The sequence below is a fragment of the Cervus elaphus genome, chromosome 29 (assembly GCF_910594005.1).
Source record: "Cervus elaphus chromosome 29, mCerEla1.1, whole genome shotgun sequence".
In the NCBI taxonomy this organism is placed as follows: Eukaryota; Metazoa; Chordata; class Mammalia; order Artiodactyla; family Cervidae; genus Cervus; species Cervus elaphus.
Genome location: NC_057843.1, coordinates 47,110,733 through 47,134,650, shown reverse-complemented (window position 1 = coordinate 47,134,650; position 23,918 = coordinate 47,110,733). Strand labels below are relative to the sequence as shown.

At 38.3% G+C, this 23,918-nt stretch overlaps 2 protein-coding genes across 2 annotated transcripts in view; one reads left to right on the top strand and one right to left on the bottom strand.

The window, feature by feature from the left end:
- LOC122686324 (60S ribosomal protein L7-like) overlaps nucleotides 1-23,918 on the top strand; it is a 675,506-nt gene that overhangs the window by 533,468 nt on the left and 118,120 nt on the right. The gene's annotated exons all lie outside the window — the stretch shown is intronic.
- Nucleotides 18,959-23,918, bottom strand: part of TMC1 (transmembrane channel like 1) — a 117,634-nt gene continuing 112,674 nt past the window's right edge. The window contains exons 18-20 of the mRNA XM_043890663.1: nucleotides 22,546-22,624; nucleotides 22,391-22,442; nucleotides 18,959-20,508 (exon numbers count right to left, since the gene is read on the bottom strand). Coding sequence (XP_043746598.1) covers nucleotides 20,486-20,508; nucleotides 22,391-22,442; nucleotides 22,546-22,624 — 154 coding nt within the window. The 3' untranslated portion in view covers nucleotides 18,959-20,485. The remainder of the gene's footprint in view (nucleotides 20,509-22,390; nucleotides 22,443-22,545; nucleotides 22,625-23,918) is intronic.

Sequence of the window (23,918 nt, the reverse complement as noted above, 5' to 3'; positions counted from 1 at the left end):
GTGTCTTGGGATTCTCAATGACTTGATTTCAAAAAAAATCATCTGCAGGTAGAACACTGTTTATCTACCTGGCTGAAGCTTGCCTTTGTGCCATTTTAGTGGTGAGAAAAAGAACCAGGTCTGCTAGTTAATGAAATAAAATTCCCCCAAGAAGCAAGGAGTTTGGCCAACTTAAAATGCAAGGCAAGTGATCTTCACGCATTTTTAAATTATTAGGAACAAATGTTAAGGAAAACTGTGCTAATAATGAATTTATGATCTCTACCTTCAATATCCACATAAAGCAAATATAAAGTGAAGACCCAGTCTGAATGGACGACAATTGTCTATTTCACAGATTTCCACAACTAAGGGCTTTCCCTAATTCTGAGAGGATTTCCTCTGTTCACCACAAATGTGTTCACCCATATTAAAATAATAAGCTCTTTAAAGAATAAGCCCAGTGCCCATGAATACACAGGAACTGATTAAATTTTCCTCAACCACTTCCTAGCTGAGCAAATTTCCTGTTCCACTCTAATTGTGCTGACTGTTAGTTGCCTTTTTAGGTCTATGTTTAAATGTTACTTAAAAAAATTTTTTTCCCTTACCTCCTAATTGCTGTTAAGTTTCCATGTTACACTCTATCTTGAAAGCTGCATATTTTATTCATAGCATTTATAGCAATTTATAATTGTATGGATGTGTATTTATTTGCTTAATGACTCTCTTCCCATTTAATGTTCATTTATTGCCGTATGCATCCTTGTATCTCAAGTCTTCAGCACCAGAGTGGAGACTCAGTGCATATTCAACGAATGAATAATGAATAAATAAGAAGCAGAAATGAGAGTGACCATGTGTTCCCTAAGAGAGGCAAAGAGCAGCCCCTGCTCCCAGTAGGTCTTGGCTATATTTCATTTCTTTTCCAAAAACATCTGTGATATTCCTTCTTGTGTATTTATAATAGTATTCTCTTTTCTTGAGCCAGCTGGAATGAGTCTCTGTTCCTTGCAACACAAGTATCCCAAGTCACAGCCAGAGAATTGTGCACTTTGACATAACAGACAAAGCAAGTATGATAATAACAAGGTAACATTTTCTAAAAGGAAATGTCAGAGGAAAGTAGTCCCCTTGGTATTGTTTATCTTTGCTTCATCCAATCTGAAAATGAAACTCTCAACTTTCTAAATTTAACCCTTTAATAAACTAGCCTTTAACTCCACCTGGTGGAGACATAGAAACCTGGGGAGACAAACCAATCCAAAGCAGGATAAATAAGCCTTTTCTCGAAAAGAAGACGCATACTCACAAAGCCAAACAGATGTGTCTTACCCACTTAAGAGTCCCTGAGAAGAAATAGGTTGAATGATCATTTTTGCCTTTTACTCTTGGCTCCCATTTTTGCCCTTCTATGTACTGAAAGGTATTTTAAGAGTCCAGGGAGCTGCCTATTCCATTTTCCCAGATACTTGCCATCAAGCTTCTGGTTAGTTTCTACCAATGGGAAGTACTGATGGAAGTTCAAAGGGCAGGAATAGGGAAGGGGGTTTGCTTCCTGTTCTAGAATCTGTTGGTATTTTTTAACAACTAGAGAGCCAACACTATCCTCATCTTTCAGCACATGCAGCAAAGAGTCTTATCACTGCTGAATTAGCAGCCTCTCAGCAGTCCCAGCACCCTCATCATTTGTGGTTTCAACAGTGGCTCAGGCCGGCCCTGTTCTCCATGATCTTGTGTCTGGCAAAACCATTGCCTTCATTTATGTCTTCAGAAGGGTTGTTGATGCTCCCAGCAGCTACTTAGCATAGAGTTACTGGACATAATCAATTCAAAGAGGCTAAATTAATGTTTTCCTACCCCCACCACCCAGATGTATCCAGAATCTAAGTTTTGGTCTATTGTGGACTATAGGGGAACAGGGTCCCTCGGAGAGTAACTCTTTCCAAGCCATAGAGAAAGAAGATGAAAGTCTGTGCAAATCTCGATTACACTGCTTTTGCCAAAAAAAAATCTCATAACAACAGGACAATGAATTAGTACTGTTGTCCATTTTAAAGTGTACATTATTCCTAGAATTTCAAAAACAAATTTCATATTATTCATAAACTGAACTATCCATAACCAAACAAGGGAAATCCATTATTAGAAAGGATATATCCCAAGTAAGTGGCTCCGTTTTGCGTCACTTTGGATTCTGCAAACTGCTAAGAATCAACTTATCAAGAGAGTAAACCCTAGACCTTGGCAAATCTGAGTATTCTTCTGTTTTGGAGTTTGGAAAGATTATTTCCACCTTAAAGGAGGTATAAAAGTCAACATCTCCCCATGTGCTATTCAGTAAGTCGTTGTTGGTTATCCATTTTAAATATAGCCTTGTGTACATGTCAATCCCAAACTCCCTAACTGTCCCTCCCTTCCCCACTTCCCCTCTGGTAACCATAAGTTAACAATCTAATTGGGAAACGAATTTGAAAAATAATAGATACATGTAAAAATGAATCACTCTGTTGTATACCTGAAACTAACACAGAATTGTTAGTCAACTATACTCCAATATAAAATAAAAAGGTTAAAAAGTTAGCATCTGGCAAGATTACTATGATCTTGGAACAGTAAAGCAAAAGAGCAAAAATAAGAAGATAAATGTAAAATGAAATCATTAGTATGTAGTTATATGTTTTCATCATCGCATTTATAACTATTTCAGTTTTACTGCAATACTTGTAATTGATATATTTTATGTGTAGATTTTCTGCTCTTCAAATTGTTTAAAGCCTTTAAGAGAATTTTGTATTTCATGTTTTGATTTCAACTAAATATTTAGAAGAGTAAAATTAAATGTATTCACAATCATTTGAGATATTTTTAACTGAACTCTGTAAGTATTGATGGATTATCCTTGTAAGTAATATAAAAATATTTAGAGAGATTGTGAGTGTTCAATGTTTAAGTGAATGTTTATAACAAAATGGTTTTAGGTTTAATGAATTAAGCATTAAACAAAACAAAAGAGGTTGCATTTTCCTTCATGGAGCTAAAGGACCCGTTAACACCTTTGACTCTCTCTGTAAAATGTCACACACTTAAAGGAGGATGTATTATTCACTGGGGTAGGGGGAAGGATTTGTCAAAACGTTAGTCTCCCCCAGCACCAACACTATGGATACTTAAGAGACCAGGAGCCTAGCAGGCATGTGACTTTAGCTATATTCGACTTTGAATCTAGCCATGCCTTTTGAATTTCTTATTTTTATATTTTACCTATCATTATTATATATGTGAAGTAGATGTGGCATTGCCCTCACATTATCTAGTGCCATCTTAACTGGGAAAATCTTTCTTACTGAACTTTTAAAATTAAACTGGCAATATATACTTTTAAGACATCTGTCTCTCCTACTTAATTACAAACTCCTTTGGACATTGTTCTTCTTTGTATATACAGACTCCGGCACATAGTAAAGTGATCAATAGACATTTTTGAATAAATTATTGAGAGGGTAACATTTTGTGAATCCTGGAAATGCTGGAAAGGGAAGACAGAAGCTATTGCTTATGTATTATTGATGGGGAAGCAAACTGATGCAACTCTTTGAAACTGAAGTTAGCAATGTCTTTAAACTTGTTCAGTTAAGCTTTGACTGACTTTATAGGAATCTGGCCTTAGGTAATAATGAAAAAGAAGCAAAACAACAACAGCAAAATTGAAAATAACCTGCATGTTCACTTATGTAGAATTGGTTAAATAAATTATAGTTTATTCATTAGATAGAAAATTAATCCTCCAGTGAAAATACTTTAAAATATGATATAGAAATAAGAAAAGAAAATATTTATGGCATCAGCTCATTTTAAAGGCAGCATTTAGAACAATTATGACATTATAAAACACATGGATTAAAAATTGGAGGAAAATAACACGAAAATTGTAGCAGTGTTAATTCCATCCCCTTTCTGTTTTTCAAATTATGTAAAATATGGCTCTGTAAATTGGCCTTATATTTACATTATAAGTAGTTGAATTTTTAAAATTTTTTCCCTCTAATTATATATTCAATTGCAGGAATCAAACAGAATATACATTTTTTAAAATGTGATGTTTAATCTAGGAACAAACTCTACTTTCACTTTTTAGCTCATAACAAGCATGAATTTCAGGGCTCCTATTATATACTTTGATATTTTTTTAAACAAGTTTTCTACACATGGTTAAATGTAAGTAGATGTTGTAACAGCCTTTGGGAAAATAAAAAGAAAGAGAAAAGAAACACTAAGTTGAAATCACAATGAAATATGGCTTAGCGAGACTTAAAAATACTATGAAGCATTCCAGCCAGTGACCACCACCATCACAAGAGTGAGGCCATCTTGGACCTTCCAGCCTAGCCCAGTTCTTACTTTCAAATCATGACTACATTTTCAGTCACACAGCAGTGTCCCTCTGAAGAAGAGGCCCTGTAGTATTCCAGTGTTAAGTGTTCTCATATGATCTTGATAGTAGAGATCATTTGGCACTGCCTCAACACCACTAGCAACTGAAATTCTTAACACAAGCTCAACAAGCCAAGAAATCCCATGCTCCCTCTAACTCCACCTCTTCTTGGGATTGGGGCAGGGGTGGGGGCTGGGAGCAGTGGAGAACACATTTATTCCAGGGACCTCATTTTACATCATCCCATTAGTCTAAATAGACAGGAGTAATTGAATGTTTGGGCACAAATGCATCTACAGAGGCCATTAAAAACAGATTTTAGGGCTCCACTCAGCAGAGATTGAAAAACTAAAAAGGTAGAGGTATGAAATGTATATATTTAATGAGCATTTTTAATGACAATTCCCATCCTTATCAGTGAATCTGATGAAGACGATAGGACTCATTTGTTGTGAATGGCCCTCATCTAATCAGTTGACAGTCTGAATACAAGATAAAGGCTAACCTTCCTGCAAGTAAAAGAAATTATGCCTGCCTGACCGTCTCGAGCTTGGACATCAGCTCTTCCTGCTTTCAGACTAGAAATGAAACACGGCTTTTCCCAGGTCTCAAGCCTGCCAGCTATTTGACAGAAACTACACCACTGGCTCTCCTAGATCACCAGCTTGCCAACTAGAGATTTTGGGGGACTTGTCAACCTCCATAATCATCTAAGTCAAATCCTTGCTATAAATGAATAAATATATATGTTTATAGATACAGATACACACACATATACACATATCTTATTAGTCCTGTTCTATTTCTGTTTCTCTGAAAAACAGTGATTAATACAGGCAGGACACTTGGATACCAGATACCCCCAAATTGACAAATGTCCACTACATTAAAACTTCCCATCATTTTGAACATATTCTTATCCTTCTCAATTACAGACATCATTGAAGAGCTATGAATAGATTAGGATTTACCATTTAAGTATCTTTAAAGATCTCAATTTTTATCTCAAGCTTATTGTTATTTGTTTCCTTTCAAATTTCTAGTTTGTAATTTTTAATAAGATATATGAAAATGCCACAGTTTGCAAAACTGATTTAAACAGAAAACTCAAAATTGTTTCAAAAGGAAATAAGCTTACAGAAAGCAATATGTATTCTTATACCCAACTTGAAGATGCTTTTGACAAGTGAACAAGTATCAGTGCATGTGTTCATTGCATTATCAATGCAAATATCAATGCAATAAAAACAATTTTTGTCATGAAACAAAAATCAAGAGTACTGGATAAGGCAACTAATGTTTTGATCTTAGAATTCAAGAATTTTAACTTGTAAACACTAAGTACATATGGTATAATCTTTACATTTAAAATAATTTTTCTTTGACATTTTTGTTTTTATGTCTCCTCTTTCAGTGTTTTCTATAACAAAATATAAATATCAGGTAGAGATGAATCTATTACTAAAACATAAAATTTTGTTTCAATATACTGGCTTATAAGAATAATAAAAAAAAAAAACCTCTGAACTTTCAGCAAAAACCCTGTGAGAAAAAAAAGGCTTTTGTTTACTATTATGGTCAAACACTACTTCCTAAGGCCCACTTGACTTCTCATTTCAGGACGTCTGGCTCTAGATGAGTGATCACACCATCGTGGTTATCTGTGTCATTAAGATCTTTTTTGTATAGTTTTTCTGTATATTCTTGCCCCCTCTTAATATCTTCTGCTTAAGTTAGGTCCATACCATTTCTGTCCTTTATTGTGCCCATTTTTGCATGAAATGTTTCCTTGGTATCTCTGATTTTCTTGAAGAGATCTCTAGTTTTTCCCATTCCACAGTTTTCCTCTATTTCTCTGCACTGATCACTGAGATTAGGCTTTCTTATCTCTCCTTTCTATTCTTTGGAACTCTGCATTCAAATGGGTATATCTTTCCTTTTCTCCTTTGCCTTTTGCTTCTCTTTTCTCAGATATTTGTAAGGCCTCCTCAGACAACCATTTTGCTTTTTTGCATTTTTCTTTGGTATGGTCTTGATCACTGCCTCCTGTACGATGTCATGAAGCTCCATCCATAGTTCTTCAGGTACTCTATCAGACCTAATCCCTTGAATCCATTTGTCACTTCCACTGTATAATTGTAAGGGATTTGATTTAGGTCAAACCTGAATGGTCTAGTGCTTTTCCCTACTTTCTTCAATTTCAGTCTGAATTTGGCAATAAGGAGTTCATGATCTGAGCCACAATCAGCTCCTGGTCTTGTTTTGCTGGCTGTATAGAGCGCCTCCATCTTTGGCTGCAAAGAATATAATCAATCTGATTTCAGTACTGACCATCTGGTGATGTCCATGTGTAGAGTCTTCTCTTGTGTTGTTGGAAGAGGGTGCTTGCTATGACCAGTTCGTCCTCTTGTTAAAACTCTGTTAGCCTTTGCACTGCCTCATTCTGTACTCCAAGGCCAAATTTGCCTGTTACACAAGGTATCTCTTGACTTCCTACTTTTGCATTCCAGTCCCCTATACTGAAAAGAACATCTTATTTGGGTATTAGTTCTAGAAGGTCTTGTAGGTCTTCATAGAACCTTTCAACTTTAGCTTCTTCAGCATTACTGGTTGGGGCATAGACTTGGTGTGATATTGAATGGTTTGCCTTGGAAATGAACAGAGATCATTCTGTCATTTTTGAGATTGCATCCAAGTACTGCATTTTGGACTCTTTTGTCAACTATGAGGGTACTACTCCATTTCTTCTAAGGGATCTTGCCCACAGTGGTAGCTATAATGGTCACCTGAGTTAAATTCACCCATTCCAGTCCATTTTAGTTCACTGATTCCTAAAATGTCAATGTTCACTCTTGCCTTCTCTGTTTGACCACTTCCAATTTGCCTTGATTCATGGACCTAACATTCCAGGTTCCTATGCAATATTGCTCTTTACAGCATCAAACTTTACTTCCATCACCAGTCACATCCACAACTGGGTGTTGTTTTTGCTTTGGTTCCATCTCATCATTCTTTCTGGAGTTATTTCTCCACTGATCTACAGTAGCATATTGGGCACCTACCGACCTGGGGAGTTCATCTTTCAGTGTCCTGTCATTTTGCCTTTTCATACTGTTCATGGGGTTCTCAAGGCAAGAATACTGAAGTGGTTTGCCATTCCCTTCTCCAGTGGACCACATTTTGTCAGACATCTCCACCATGACCCATCCATCTTGGGTGACCCTACACAGCATGGCTCACAGTTTCATTGAGTTAGATAAGGCTGTGGGTCCATGTGATCAGTTTGGTTAGTTTTCTGTGATTGAGGTTTTCAGTCTATCTGCCCTCTGATGGAGAAGGATAAGAGGCTTATGGAAGCTTCCTGATGGGAGAGAGGTGGAAACTGGGTCTTGTTCTGATGGGTGGGGCCATGCTCAATAAACCTTTAATCCAATTTTCTGTTGATGGCTAGGGCTGAGTTCCCTCCCTGTTGTTTGACTTGAGGCCAAACTATGGTGGAGGTAATGAAGATAATGGCGACTTCCTTCAAAAGGTCCCACCCGCTGCACTGCTGCATTCCATGCCCTGGACGCCACAGCAGGCCACCATTGACCCACGCCTCTGCAGAAGACTCCTAGACACTCACAGAGAAGTCTGGGTCAGTCTCTTGTCAGGTCACTGCGCCTTTCTCCTGGGTCCTAGTGCGCACCAGGTTCTATGTGCCCTCCAAGAGTCTGTTTCCCCAGTCCTCTGTAAGTTCAGGCAGCTCTGTGGTGGGGTTAATGGCGACCTTCTCCAAGCGGGCTTATGCCATACCTGGGTCTGCTGCACCCAGAGCCCCTGCCGCTGTGGCAGGCCACAGCTGAGCCGTACCTTTGCAGGAGACACTCAGACACAGTTCTGGCTCAGTCTCTGTGGGGTCTCTGGGTCCTGGTGTGCAGAAGGTTTGTTTGAGCCCTGAGCGTCTCTGGCAGGTTTTTGGCATTTGATTCTAAATGCGATTTCGCCCCTCCTACCATCTTGCTGGGGCTTCTCCTTTGCCCGTGGAAGTGGGGTATCTTTTTCTGGTGGGATCCAACATTCTCCAGTTGATGGTTGTTCAGCAGCAAATTGTAGTTTTGGAGTTCTCGCAGGAGAAGATGAGCGCGTGTCCTTCTACTCTGCCATCTTACACCACAAATTCACTACTAATTCAAAATATGTAAATAAGAATTTTTAAAAGTACATAATGATATCATTTCAAGAATTCCTGGGAATTCTGATTCTTCTTTCCCAGACCCTAGAAATATTAATTTGGAAACCCTATAATAATCTAAACCCAGAAATGGTGAAAGCCAGAAGGCAGACGTACATCGGAGACCAGATAGACAAGTCCATCACGGCTCCTATCCACCTCAGGGAGCAGTGCCTGAGGAGATGATGGGCTGCCAGCAGGTGGCAGCAGTGAGCACAAGCGCTTAGTTCTGAAACCGGACAAGGCCAGAGAACTTGAGAGGACTCACATTCAGAAGCCTCTTAGAGTTTTAGTTTTAAACTATTAAGATATTTAACCTGTCAACTGCCTTAATTAACCTATTATGATTATCTTTTCACTTGCTTTTGACTGTTTAACCAAAAAAAAAGTATAATGGTCTCTTGTTTTCAAAGTAGGAAGCATGCCTTAGCTAGAACAGTAGCACATACCTGGCATTCGATAAATAGATGTTAAAAAAATTAAAGTGTGACATTAATTAATGAGAGGAACAGAGAGTACTTTTATTTGGAACTGGCATTTTTTCCATAAGTCAAAATTTTGCAAAACTTTTTTCCTGTAAAGAAAATGTTGTAATTGAATAATAGATTCTCTGCCATAATCGTAATAAACAAACTTTTATAAAATAACTGCACACCATTTTTATCTTTTTAAACTTCAACCAATTGGGGTGAGTGAAGAGTCAGCTTTAATAGGAAGTTTTTAATTTCTTCAGGGATATGGTAAAGATTATCTTAGCTGAAGTTACTAGGAGATGCAGATGTACTGATTAGCTATAAGACAAGCAGGTCAAAGTAAATAGTCTTGTTTTCTCATTGTAAATTTACCTGCTCATCCTTACATAAAATAGGATACAGACTACACCACTGCATATCTGGCTTCCCTGGTGGCTCAGATGGTAGGGAATCTCCCTGCAATGAAGGAGACCTGGGTTCAATACCTGGGTCAGGAAGATCCCCTGGAGAAGGGAATGGCTACCCACTCCAGTATTCTTGCCTGGAGAATCTCATGGACAGAGGAACCTGGCGGGCTACAGTCCTTGCGGTCGCAGAGAGTCAGACATAACTAAGTGACTTTCACTTTCACACTGCATATACTGTATATAAAAATGGGATCTGGTTATTCAAAAACCTTTTTTTTTGTATGTAAATATATCAGAGTATTTGCCAAGATTAGAAGTGTATATCAAAGTCAAGGCCTGTGTTAGCACTGCTAGTCAACAACTAATTCTTGAATTTCGTTATGCTAAAGATACTTCAGAACATAATATTAACAATTTAGCTAGTTTTTTTTTAAGTTCTCTTGAACACTGTGAACTATGTCACAGTTTGAATCCAAGGAATGTCACTTCAATAAGATGCACTCATATCCAATGTCTGCTATAATAATTCTTAGCACATATGGAGTTCCATGTGTCAGACTCTGCATGGAGCACTTCACAGATTTCAACTCAACAACCGCTTCCTAAGCCTCCTGAAGTACTATTATTCTCCTGGCTTTACTGGGGAGGACATAGGGGAGGAAACCAAGAAAATAAACAACAAAGAAATCACGTCTCCATTCAGGGCTTGATGTGTGGGCTGATGTAATAGAAGAGAGGTTCATGGAAACTCCAAAAGAAAGAGGGCAGATAAAGCTGGAAACCTATGAAAAGACTAGGTTCTAAGCCAAAGTGGCATCTTTGGATACTTTGGCCCACTAGGGATAACCATTGGTTTTCCTTTGCCAAAAGGAAAACATATTTCCTGTCTCACAGAATCCTGGGTTGTTGGTTTTTTTTCTCCTTTTTTCTATTTTAAATTTAAATTTGAATTGTAAATTATAGGACTCTACAGAGTGGTTCCAAACTCTATATTGTTTTTGCTTCTTTACCTCTGCCTTGAGAATATATCATGATATAAGAAAGTTAAATTGAATATATAAAATAAAAACCATAAAATGTAAAATAAAAATTAGACTGCTAGGCTTTAAGATGAGTTTTAGGGGAGTTTGCTGTCTATTTTTATAGTTAGTGAAATAGTTCTTAACAAAATCAAGCCACATAGGCAAATTTAGCAGGAAGAGGTAACCTAAACTGTCATATGATAATAGTTTCAGTTTTTGCATGAATTAATGATGACTACAGGTAAAACTTAATAAAAAAAAAAAAGAAGTTTGAGCTCCCCCTTGTGGTAGTTGATGAGAGCTAAACTCAAATTTCTGGTTCCTGGTGAAGAAAAGTACAGATACGTCTTAATAAGCCAGGAGAGAAACTGCATTTTTTTCAAAGGAGAAAAAGACCTGAAAAACACTGACAAATGGTTTCAAAATGTGCAAAAGAGGGCTCTTTATCTGAGGGACTTCTAATATAAGAATATCAGAGCGCACCCTTGGACAACATCCTGCCAAGAGACGGAGTGTATGTGTGTATTAATTTGTGATAATTACTGTTTAAAATATTTTAGTATGTGCATGAAAGTCCAGGTTTCCAGCTTATCTTTGACAAAGCAGAAGATCTGGGGGCCAGAGGTCTGCAACAGTTAGCAAGAACTGAGTATTCACCCTCCCTAAGTACAGGACAGAGCTCTTCATCTCACCACAGTCCCACTGGGTAACTGCACTTACTGTGCTGCTCTCTTGACTGTTGCTGGCCTCTGGGTTTGAACCCCTGTTAAAGGAGGAAGCCGATGGCCGAAAGGCTCCGATATGATTGAAAAAGCATAAACCACGGAATAAAAGACCCTTCTGCTTCCCAGCTTTGTCATATCCTGGCTGGATCACTTTGGCGGGGGAGGGGAAATAGCCCTGTATCTTTTAGCCTCCACGTTTTCATCACTTTCTATGCTCATCCAATCAGGCTGAGCTTTTATTTTCACTAAAATAGAGTAGTTTGTAGAGCAGGTATGGATTATACTCTACAATACTATTTTTAAAGTGTTTATTTCTCTAAAACGGGCAAATTATGGTCTTCTCAAACTATCTAAATTCATGGTAATTTAAACACTTATTGTACCCCCCCCCCCCTTAATCCCCAAGGGATCTTAAGTAATGAAAAAAATTGGAAGAATTTTTCTGTCCCTCTCTCATCAGTTATGTCTCAACTCCAGGCTCATCCTCTCAAACAAGCTTTCCTGGTTACCTTGCTAAAGCAAACCTCCCAGCCATTTACCTTATTTCACCCTGGTCTTAGGGCTTCCTAGGTGGCGCTACTGGTAACGAACCCACCTGCCAATGCAGGAGACCTAAGAGACTCGGGTTTGATCCCTTGGTCAGGAAGCTCTCCTGGAGAAGAGAATGGCAACCCGCTCCAGCCTTCCTGCCTGGGAAATCCCATGGACAGAGGAGCCTGGTGAGCCACAGTCCATAGGGTTGCAAAGAGTCGGAGGCAACTTAGCATAAAGAAGCACCTTTTTCTTAGCCATTGTCAACAGAAGCAGTTGCTGAAACCATGGGTAATGAGTAAATGAGTAAATCCATTTCACCTACCTTCACTAATTAAGGTCGGTTGACAACTTACACATTTTTCAAGTGGCAGGTAACCTAAACAAGAAGTTGGCTTGTATTGTTTCCCAGAAACTGGCGGTTAGCTGTGTCTAGTCAGAGCTGAGCTGGTTAGGACTGGATAAGACCGCCCGGCCGCCAGCGGGGCGCGTGCCTTTTGACCCCGGCAGGCAGGAAGGCTCCACCCCCTTCATGGAGAGGCCCGTCGGCCAGTTACGCCTGCGCAGAACCACGACTCCCGCCGCTTTCTCCAGTCACCCTGCCCTCGCTTCCCACCTCAGACCCCCTGCTTCTTTACTCTTTATTCTGTATCCTCTCAATATACCCTGAGCCCCCTGTCTTCCAGGAGGTGGCTGTTCGCCCATCTGCCTGCGTGGCTGCTGCTGCTAAGTCACTTCAGTCGTGTCCGACTCTGTGCGACCCCATAGACGGCAGCCCACCAGGCTCCCCCGTCCCTGTGATTCTCCAGGCAAGAACACTGGAGTGGGTTGCCATTTCCTTCTCCAATGCATGGAAGTGAAAAGTGAAAGTGAAGTCGTTCAGTCGTGTCGGACTCTTCTCGACCCCATGGACTGCAGCCCACCAGGCTCCTCCGTCCATGGGGTTTTCCAGGCAAGAGCACTGGAGTGGGGTGCCATCGCCTTCTGCGCCTGCTTGGCTGCCTGGTGAATAAACCCTCTCATTGCTACAAACCTCCGTGTCTCCGTGTTTTGTCTTTCTGAGCATCAGGGAAGCGAACCTTTCGGGAGCCTTGTTCTTGTTTTCATTTACTCTTTCAGTTATTTGGTTCATTCCTTTGTTTTTGTAACGGTTTCTTGTGTGTTTCCTCCCTATGGAAAGAGATCTGCTATGTTCAGCGCTGTGTTCTAAAACCTATTCCAGTGCCTGATGCTAACTGCCCACGGATGCATCGGTGTCTTACGAGGTAGTGTTTCCCAAGCTATACCGAAGACTGGTTGGTTGTACAGTCTCACGTGCTGTCTCCAAGGAGCTTAGAAGAGGAGGGACAAGTGAGCATGTCAGAAGTCCAGCTGATGTTCTCAAGGAAGGAAAAGAGACAGCCCCTAGAACCAAGGAGACGAGCAGTCACCTTGCTGGGCAGTGCACAAGCAGGTGGGGATCACATCTCAGCTGTCAGTCTGACCCCGAACCTGACACCAAGATTCCTCCTAGAGGGGCTTATTGGATTCACTTAGGAAAACTCAGTATGGTTTGTGACTGACTTGAGTTGTTACATTTATTGTTCATAAATTTTTGGATCTGGTTCTAAACTTCAAGATGAGTCTTAGAATTAAATAACTTGGAAAAATGGGAAGAGAGCTAATGTCCTCATCCCTAGGGCCAAATCTCTCTATTAATCTTTTGCAGTATATCACAAATCAGTGTGCATATCAACAACAGTAAGAGGCCAATCAAAAGCCATGTGACCAACGTGCTTAAGAAAAATTAACCACAGATGCTGGTCACAAAGTGATAATTTTTTTGATGATAGGCTCAGGAAATGGTATGACTTAACATTCAACCTTGACATTGACTCAGGAATATTACTCCTGTATCCCAGAAAACTCTATGATTCCCCATTTATACTCCACTGGTTATAAAGCACTAGAAATGATAGCACAAAAATGACTATGTATGTTTGTCAGATCTTCTTTCACAGCCCGGACAAGACACTGTAAGCTTGCTACCTTCCCTTTGACCTGAAATGTCACTGCTTTTAAGACACTTTGATTTTTTAAAAAGTTGTTATTGCTACTTAGCTGAAAAAATTTCCCTAGACTTTACTAGCCTTAGGTCCAAAGGAGATATTTATTAACATTAAGATCCCAGGTATTGTTGTGCCCAATTTGGGGGAAATAAACATTAATATTCTGTAAAGGGACACCTGTTTGTTGAGCTATAGTCTATGAACTGCTCAGTGAGGCTCATTCACTCTGAAGCTTGCTCTGAACTCTTATTTTGCTCCTCCGGTTCTTCAAACCAGTGCCTGAGAAGTGCCTGTCATGGACGTCTGCCTTGAGGACACCAGAATCCTTTCATGTGGACCATCTCCCCATGCTCCAAAGGCTGCCCCTTGATGATGGTGTCAGAGCAGTGACACAGCTCTGTGCACTGTGAGCAGAATGTCTCTCTTCCCTTCTGTACATTATATGTGCTTTCCAACAACCAACAGAACGTCACATGTACCCCCAGAATCCTCCCTGCACCAACTGGCCCCATCTGATTGTCTGCAGACTCTGTCTCTACTGGACTCTAATTGATTGCCATCTTCTCCCCAGCTTCCTGAAAGGCAGCTTCCCTCCCCTCACCCAACCCCCAAATGCAAATCAACTACTCCAGATGAGCAGAGGCCAGTAGCTCTAATCAGCTTATTGGAAACATCCTAGTAGCGCTAAAGCCCAGCTCTATGTACAATTTAATTGAAACCTTCACTAAAATTTATTCTATAAACTCAGTTTTTAGAGCAGCACTGTCCAATAGAAATGGAACACAACCACAAGTGCCAGCTCTGTGTCATTTAAAATTTAGTAGCCACATTAAAGAAAAAGAAATGAAAATAATTTTAGTAACTTTTTTTTATTTAACCAAATACATGCAAAATAATCTCTCCAATAATCAAAATGAAAAAAATTATTAATGATATATTTTACATTAGTTTTTCATACATACCATCTTCAAAATCAGTGTGTATTCTATATTTACAGCACAATTTAGTTTCATGTTTCAAGTTCTCAATAGTCACATGTGGCTAGTGGTTACCATATTGGGTCTCTCAGCTGTATAACATAGGAAAGAATTTTGAAAATTTTGAAATATTTTGCAAATGAGACTTTACAAGGTTACATGATTTCCAACAAGTCAGACAGCTAACCAGCAGCAGAGACATGACTTGAACCCCGAGATCCTGATGCTCAATCATATGCATTTTTATTCATTTAGTGCTGCTTATCTTAAATTTGTTAAGCCACTCTGTTACTAAAACAGTTCTATCTAAAAAATAACTAAGAATGTGGGAAAATAATGTGGACCGTTGTTTTTGTTGGTCTATAAAAGATTTGGTTTCTCCAACTGAATAAAATCCTCCTTGCAATTGTTTCTTGATATCTCCTTGAATTAAATCAATTAATATCTCATTTTTAAACTAGAACATGAGTAAATTTTTCAAAAGAAAATATTTGACAAAAAAGGAGAATGAGAGGTAATATTTATCCAGCTTTTAACTAGGTGCTAAATGATGTGCTACATGCTAAACGGTGCTCAGTGATTTTCAGCTTCATCTCATGTAATCCCTGCAGCAATTTGAGTGGAGACAATTATCTATTTAAAGATGAGATAATTTGAAGACTAGTGAGGATAAGTAAGTAGCCTGAGTCGGAAAACCAATAATGACTACAAAAAAATTACATGGCCATTGAGTGACACTCTTCAAAACAAAACTTAAGCCTTGGCCCAGAATCCCGGGCCTATACGCTTTCCTTCCACCACCCAGTGCCCACAATTATTTAGTTGTCTGTGGACTTGAAATACATGGAACCTTTTCTGTGACACAGATCCAAAGGCTGAGTGTTTCCACTGGCTCTTATCTACTGTTTCCCTGGGGACAAACATTTCCCATGGAATCAATTCATTCATGTTCCATTGAGATCAGTTGTAATTCCAGCTCTTGATCCCTTTTACACTGGGTTAATTTTCACCTGCTATTTAGTTATTCCATCATGTTCCACTACAAATGTATTTATTAATTCTGAAGTCAATCCCCTAAGCACCTTACCCTTCAGGCCTGTTAATCTACCATCTTTTTCAGGGTTATCCTCTCATCACTCATAACAATATAAAATGTCATAAAATGTCATCATGCATAAAATGTCTCTTAATTAATGTCATTCAATTTGACCTGCCTTAACACATAGAGTAATTTCTAAAAATTTATAATAAATCCACTTCCTCCATTTATTTCCATTATCAAGTCATGTGGGAGATATTTGATCCCAAAAGAAAAAAAAAGCACTTTAGGATTTTAAAATTTTAAAATACTCTCTGCTCCTGTTGACTCACAGTCCTCATGTATTCAGTCCATGTATACAATTCATGAAATACTTGTTATGTCTATAGGGCATATAGACATGCCCTCTAATTTATAAGCACATCTGCATTATGTACGTGTGTATGTGCTCAGTTGCATCCAACTCTTTTGTGAGTCCATGGACTGTAGCCCGCCAGGCTCCTCTGTCCACAGAAGTTTACAGGCAAGAATACTGGAGTGGGTTGTCATTTCCTTTTTCAAGGGATCTTCCCAACCCAGGGATCAAACCCATGTCTCTTGTGTCTCCTGCATTGGCAGGCAGATTCTTTACCACTGTGCCACCTGCATTACAGATTGTTAATTCCATGCCTGGATTACTTGACAGAGCAAGTAAGCGGGTATTTAGACAACCAACAATGCAGATTTTTTTTTTCCAGAAAGAAGCATCTTCTAAATGACTTTCGGGAGTCAGAAAGCATGACTTCAGCATGCTTGAAAGCTTAGAGTTTTAAGAGTAATTTTTTTAAATTTAAAATTAGATATTAGGGATCACCATTAAAATTTCATTTTTCCATTCATAAAAATAATATGACCTTCACAAATTCTCTTTTGAACAGTGCTCTCAATTTTTTCCTTGAGTTCAGATGTACAGTTGAGCAGAAAAAAGGCATCTGAAATGGTTACCAATAATTAACTGGCAAATTGGTGACTGTGCTTTCCTATCTGAAGCATTAAATGATCTCTTAATTACTCTTTACAGTTCATCCTCATCACTCCCTTAGTGTAATGTGTTGGCTGGTGTGGAATATTTTTGTTTACAAATGAAAGCTAACACATAAGATGGACTGTAATAAGGGGTCTTATACTGTCTAGACCTTTTAAATCCACTTCTATCCACAGATAAGAGACTGCTCTTAATAGTGGCTTTGATGTTGAGAAAGTAATCAATGAACCTATCAGTTATTTTCAGGCAATTTATGGAGAGTTACCATTTTAGAGTCTTACAAGGAGCATAGGTATCTCTAATCCACTTTCAAGATGCTATTTTCCCCTTAAAATTCTTGGGGAAATCTTCAGAGGGTCAGCTGGGGATTTCAGAACTTAAATCACCTTCTGAATTTAAGCTGGATATATTTGAATGTCATGATCCACTTGACATGATCGATTACTAATCTGCTATGTTATGGAATATTCTATAACTTCATTTGGATTTAGGGAGTTTCTGTTAGTTTACATATGATGCACAATGAGTGATCCAGAAATTTTAAAATGTCCTGAAATAATTTTTGTGACATGGGAAAATGTTAAATAAGAAAATAGGATAAAAACTAAATATATCTTGTGATTCAAAATATTTTATCAAGTCTGTGTGTGTGCATGAATCTGAGAAACAAGTACACCAAATGTTAACAGAAGTTATTCTGGCTGCTGGAATTAAGAGTTCTTTTGCTTTTTACATTTTATTAAAATTTTCTAAATTTTCTCTAATGAAAATGTGCCACTACTATAGGTTTTTAAATGACCAAGGATTTGTATGAAAACTTCTGGGTGTATATGAAGATGTATGTTATATAACATTTAAGTTCCCAGAAGAGGTCAAGTATTTCAGGTCCAGAGTTTCACAGACACATTGTTCCATTATTCATAATTACTAAGTCACCAGGACCCATTCTGATAAAGGCAGCTGTACCATCCAAGGCAATCCATGACAAGAGAACTTTGAGAAAAAGAAATTTATATCGGAGCTTAATAACTCTTGTCACCATCCTATAATGCTGTTTCCTCCTCTCACTAGTTGTAAAAACAGGTTTAGGAAGTGGCATTCCCTCTTTCAGATGCTTGTCCATGTCGTAGGATGGGAATATTGAATATTTTCAGCAACTCTCCGGAGACTGAAAAAACTAAAATTTCTAAAAAGTGTTTAATTTAAATCAGGTGGATACTTAGGTCAGAGAAGGTGAGGGCAACCCACTCCAGTACTCTCGCCTGGAAAATCCTATGAATGGAGGAGCCTGGTAGGCTGCAGTCCACGGGGTCGCGAAGAGTCAGACACGACTGAGTGACTTGACTTCCACTTTTCACTTTCATGCATTGGAGAAGGAAATGGTAACCCACTCCAGTGTTCTTGCCTGGAGAATCCCAGGGATGGGGGAGCCTGGTGGGCTGCCGTCTATGGGGTCGCACAGAGTCGGACACGACTGAAGTGACTTAGCAGCAGCAGCAGCAGCAGATACTTAGGTACTATAAAAACCTAACTTAGTTTTTAATTTATAGAAAGACTGGAAGTTAGCATATGGTGTCCTAATGCTTCTACACCATGAGCACTTGTTTGGAAAATACATTGCCTTTAGAAGAGCTTCCCTTGTGGCTCAGATGGTAAAGTGTCTGCCTACAAGGTGGGAGACCTGGGTTCGATCCCTGGGTTGGGAAGATCCCCTGGCGAAAGAAATGGTAACCCATTCCAGTAAGCTTGCCTGGAAAATCCTATGGACCGAAGAGCCTGGTAGGCTACGGTCCATGGGGTCGCAAAGACTCGGACACGACTGAGTGACTAACACACTTAGAAAGTGAAGTCCTTGAAGGTGAAGCCCTTTGGGGACAGTTTGTCATCTTGCATCATCTTCCTTGTAAAGCAAATCAGGACAAGGGAGTTTCACCCGTATTGTAAACTTGGCAACATGTGTAAATCAATAATGTAATCTTGTTACTACACAGTACAAAAGTAATCCAAATAGAAATAAGCACTAGCTTTATTTACTCATCTGCATTATAATCTAATGAGATAATAAATTCAGCCCGTCAACAGAATTCCATTTTGTACAGCATAGTAAAATTTTTCATACTGATCACAGAAGGTTCTTTTCACAATGCTACTGCTGTAAGTTAAATTGATTCAATTTAATTAACAAGCATTTATTCAGTGCCTACTGTGCACAGCACTATAACAGGCATACAAAAATTAGAAGATACGATCCCTGCTCATAGGGAGTGTACAATCTGGATAGGAAAGATGATTCATGCATCTAATTTTTTTTTAATTACAAATTACAGAAAAATCAGTAGAATAACAAACTCTGTGTTAAAGACAGGCGAGTCCAAAGGGAGCCTATAAAGAGAGTTATATGATTGGTAATGGAGGCTGGTCAGGCAAATTTGACCAGAGGAAGTAATCTTGAATTTGGTTTGATGGAAGTGATGAGCACATGGATTGGCAGAAGAATAGAGTGCTCACTCTGTGGCCAGGAGGAAAAACTCAAAGAGAGAATAATACAAAATTAGTAAATCAACTGTAGCGAATGGCAGGCAAATTGGCTTAGCTGGGGATGGGGTAGGGGTAATGGTGGAGACACTGAGTTAAGAGATATAATTGAAGTCATGAAACAAAGTTGGTTGAGTGCATTGATTGTTACTAGTCAAAGTCAATTTAAATTTTAACAAAATAATAATGCTTAAACATAGGTATAAATCACCCCCCTATAATAGTATGTGTTTTCCTAACCTTAACAAAAAAGCAAAGAAAAAGTATAGAATTTTAGACTCCAAACTCAGGAGATATGGTCATTGGAGGTCGTGATCAGACTGTGATGGAATAGTACTCACTTAATGTTGTCATTTTTCTTTTAACTCACAAAGTTAGATTTAAAGTAAAGTAAGACTCATATACCTCCTCAAGGTGTCAAGACCTTCAATCCAGTGTTGATCAGGCCACTAATTCACTTGGGATTTTTCTTCTAAAAAGCCCATTTCTTCTCATACTGAATCCAGCATAAACAAAAAGGTTTGGGGTATGCATTTGTGGATGAACCATGGATGGGGAGACAGAATGAAAAGGGAAAACAAGATAATTTCAAAAAAGTGAGTTAATGAATGATTACAATGAATACTTTATCAAGATATTTCTGAATTTAGAAGAAAAAAAGAGGGTGAAATATCCCCATTTCCAGACTAAGAAAACTAAGGCAGAATAAATGTATAAAATGAAAGTCCATATGAGGAAAAGATTTTTAAATTAACCCAGCAAGTAAGCTAGTGATCCATACTGGAGGACCACACACTTTTAAACTCAATTCATTAAAGAAAATGTCAGGGGAGTGGTTCAGGGGAGAAAGTGGTGGTGGGGGAACAAATCCTTAATTTGGAATAAGGTAGAGACTCTTGTTTTTTTCAGTTAGGGCAAGTGATGCCTTGATTGATCAGCGAGACCTTGATAACCCATCAGGTTTAGAACAGGGTAGTATCAACTCTTCATGCTGTGTCCTCTGGGCCTTCATGAGAATCACTGACTTAGAAATGCGTGATGAGGAACACTTCTCGGCCTCCGGAATATCCATGAAAATTACTGGCCACCAGCAGCTGCAGCTATTCAAATTAAATAAATAAATAAGAGAGAGAAAGAAACAGAGAAAGAAGATAAAGAAGAGATAAGGAAAAATTAGTTTCGGTGTGTGTAATAATGGTTCTGAATGAGATGGCTTAAAAATCTGTATCTTCCAAATATGCTCCATGTTGCCATAATATTTTTTGCTGAATATCTCTATATTTCTTATTTTACAAAATCTGCACAAATTCTAAAGACAAGAGAATAAAAGTTCTCTTTTGCTAACATTTATTCATTCATTACTGCTTAAGTAATTAATATAGAAATGTATTCCTTTCAAATTTTTCCCAATAAAAGAATTCCTCATTGTCCGGTAGATATTTAGTAGGTATTTATTGAGTGACTGATATATAAAGTCCTATATTAAGTCCTGAGGAAACAACTATAAATTAAATAGTCTCTGTCTTCACAAAGATTATACACATTTTTAAACAAATTATGGGAAAATTTCAGAAAAACAGCATGCAATAACATCATATCACTATTTAAAAGAATAAAGAAAACAATATGCCTTAGCTAGAATTCAGATCTTAGAAGTCAGAACATTTTATCAATTATACCTCAATAGAGCTAAAAAAAATTTTTTTTAATACAGTTAAGAAACAAGTAGCAGAATGAAAAAAAAAAAAAAAAAAGCACACAAAACATAAGACAAATATAATCCAAGGACATGGCATTGGAAGTTCTACATCCGCTTATGCTGCCATAAATGTTGGCCAACATAATAGGAATGTAGTATTGATAGACCCACAGAGAAACGGGGCTCAGTCCTGAGTGCTTCTCAACTTGGGGTAAAATGTGACTGGAAGTATCACATACCACACTCCTGTTCATTTGTGTGAACTAATAAATTTCTTTTCTACTTAAGCTAATTTGGGTTAAGGTTTTTTATTACTAACATTATTAATTATGGGGGAGAGAGAAGTCCTACTAATATAGTTTTAGAATTATGAATGAGGGAAGAGTTAGAAAAGATTTTCAAAAAATTCATCATTTTTCCATGTATAAGGCAAAACATATCAGTAATTTTGGCAAATAGTTTAAAGATTAAGAAAGACAGCACTAAGTCGTGTCTGACTCTTTGTGACCCCATGGACTGTAGCCTACCAGGGTCCTCTGTCCATGGGATTCTCCAGACAAGAATGGGTTGCCATTTCCTGCTCCAGAGTATCTCCCTGACCCAGGAATCAAACCTGGGTCTCCAGCATTGCAGGCAGATTCTTTACCAACTGAGCTACACAGGAAATTAAAAATTAAAGAGGTTCAAAAGTAAAAGAGGTTAATGAATTAGAGAACGCTTTGGGAAATCAATAATGATGAGCCCAGAGGATTCTCTTAGTATCTTCCCAATGCGTCCATCTATGTATGCTGCTGCTGCTGCTGCTAAGTCGCTTCAGTCGTGTCTGACTCTGTGCGACCCCTTAGACGGCAGCCCACCAGGCTCCCCCGTCCCTGGGATTCTCCAGGCAAGAACACTGGAGTGGGCTGCCATTTCCTTCTCTACCATCTATGTATGAAAATGGTCAAAATGGGCAGGAGAGATTGTATATCTGTCTCTGCTATTTGTATAACTAGAGGGATGTTTTCTTCATCTTCCATCAATTAGTAAAAGTCCTTTTCTATCACTAATGCTACTTTTATGTTCCTGAATTTTTGTCTTTTCTTTCTCCCACTGGAAAATAACTGAACTCTCTGGATCTGAAGACTGAAACGGCTGAAAAGGTGGACTGTAAAGAGTATAAGATGACTTGCTGTGGCAATAATGCCTCTCTGCACAAAATGCCCCATTTTGAGAGGGGGGAAAAAAAGGAAGAGCATGCTATTTATAGGGGAAGAAGAATGCAAACATAACAGAGCTCAAACCTGCTCGTGCAGCTGCCATTTTCTTGTTTCGCATTTTGTTCTCCAAAGCTTGCTAGCAATAAAAAATAGTAAAGAAGAACATGAGATTTCCTGGTGTTTTCTGCAACTTGACATGAATGAAGACAAATATTTCTCTGTAATATATTGTATCCTACCTGTTTCATCTTCTTCTTTAGATCCAAATTTGCTGCCTTCTGGCCCTTTGCAGTGGCATTGAGATAATAGATGGTCAAACTAAATTCAAAAAATAAAATAAAATGTATGGTATTTTTCAGTTCTTCAAGATCTGCTTAAATTGACATTAATTAAATCATGGACTATTGGCCCTGGAGTGACTTTAAGATATTTTCTACTCTGAACCTCTATTACGTAGATAAAAGACTGTGAAGTACAGAGAGGTGACGAAGCATGTTCAGAACTTCACAGTGACTGGGGTGGACCTGGGAAGTGGAATCCAAGGCTCCCCCTTCACAGCCTAGGGCATTCTGTCTGATATACCTTACTGCTCATTTTAGCTGCTCATTGGAAATGTAGTAATATCATTTTATGCTGTAATTGAAAACAGCATTTTAAGTTGATACCAATGGCATCCAAGGGAAGAGGAAATCTTTTGAAGCTTAGGGAATGTGTACAAGAAAAAGGAGACTGACTCTCCACTTTAAATTCTCTCGTTGGGCTTTTACAACTAAGACTATAATCCTCAGTCATTGTTAATTAACATGGCTTTTTTATCCATAGGATGTGTTGTTTGCCTTTCTCTCTCCTTCAAAAGAAAATGTCTCAGAAAAGAATAGTCTTGGCATATAAGTGACATTTACATTTCTCAAAAGAGCAAATTCCAGCCAAACATTTTTGCAAAAATAAACACATTCATCTTCACTTAAAGCAAAATAAACAAAGGGGGAAAATGCAGTTTTTTTTTTTAAAAAGGTAACTGGCATTGCCCTTTATGGCAAATAACTGGGTACTGAACACATTGCCTCTACTCCAACATGTCAGATCATAACCTTTATGAGCCATCTGCTGCTAGCAACACCGTTATTGATATCATTTCTGCTGGGTTTATTTCTTATACAAGTGTTGGGAGTTTGAATGACATTATATACCTGAAAACATCTGGTGTAATATCTGGCATGAAGTAGGTGCTCAATAAATGTGTATGTGTATTACAAGAATTTTCTTAGAAAAGTGCCTGGATTTGGAGGGAGAACTCAAAGACCTCACAAATCATTTGCAGACTGTAATTCTTTATTCATTCATCACTTTTTCTGTCCCGAGATGCATCTTCAGTGAGGAAGACTCATAGATCATTTTTTAGTCTCCAAAGGAATGAAACTGCCTGCAGAGAATTAGCTTAAACTCAGTTACCCCAAAACCATTCAAGCTGATTGAATATGATTCACTGGGGAAATTCAAAATGCTTGTAAACATTCTCTAATTAAAGGTAATAAAAAGCCAAACCAATTGTATGGACACCATTAAGTGTTGAAGATGAGATCTCAGTATCTGAAATATCAAATCAACAATA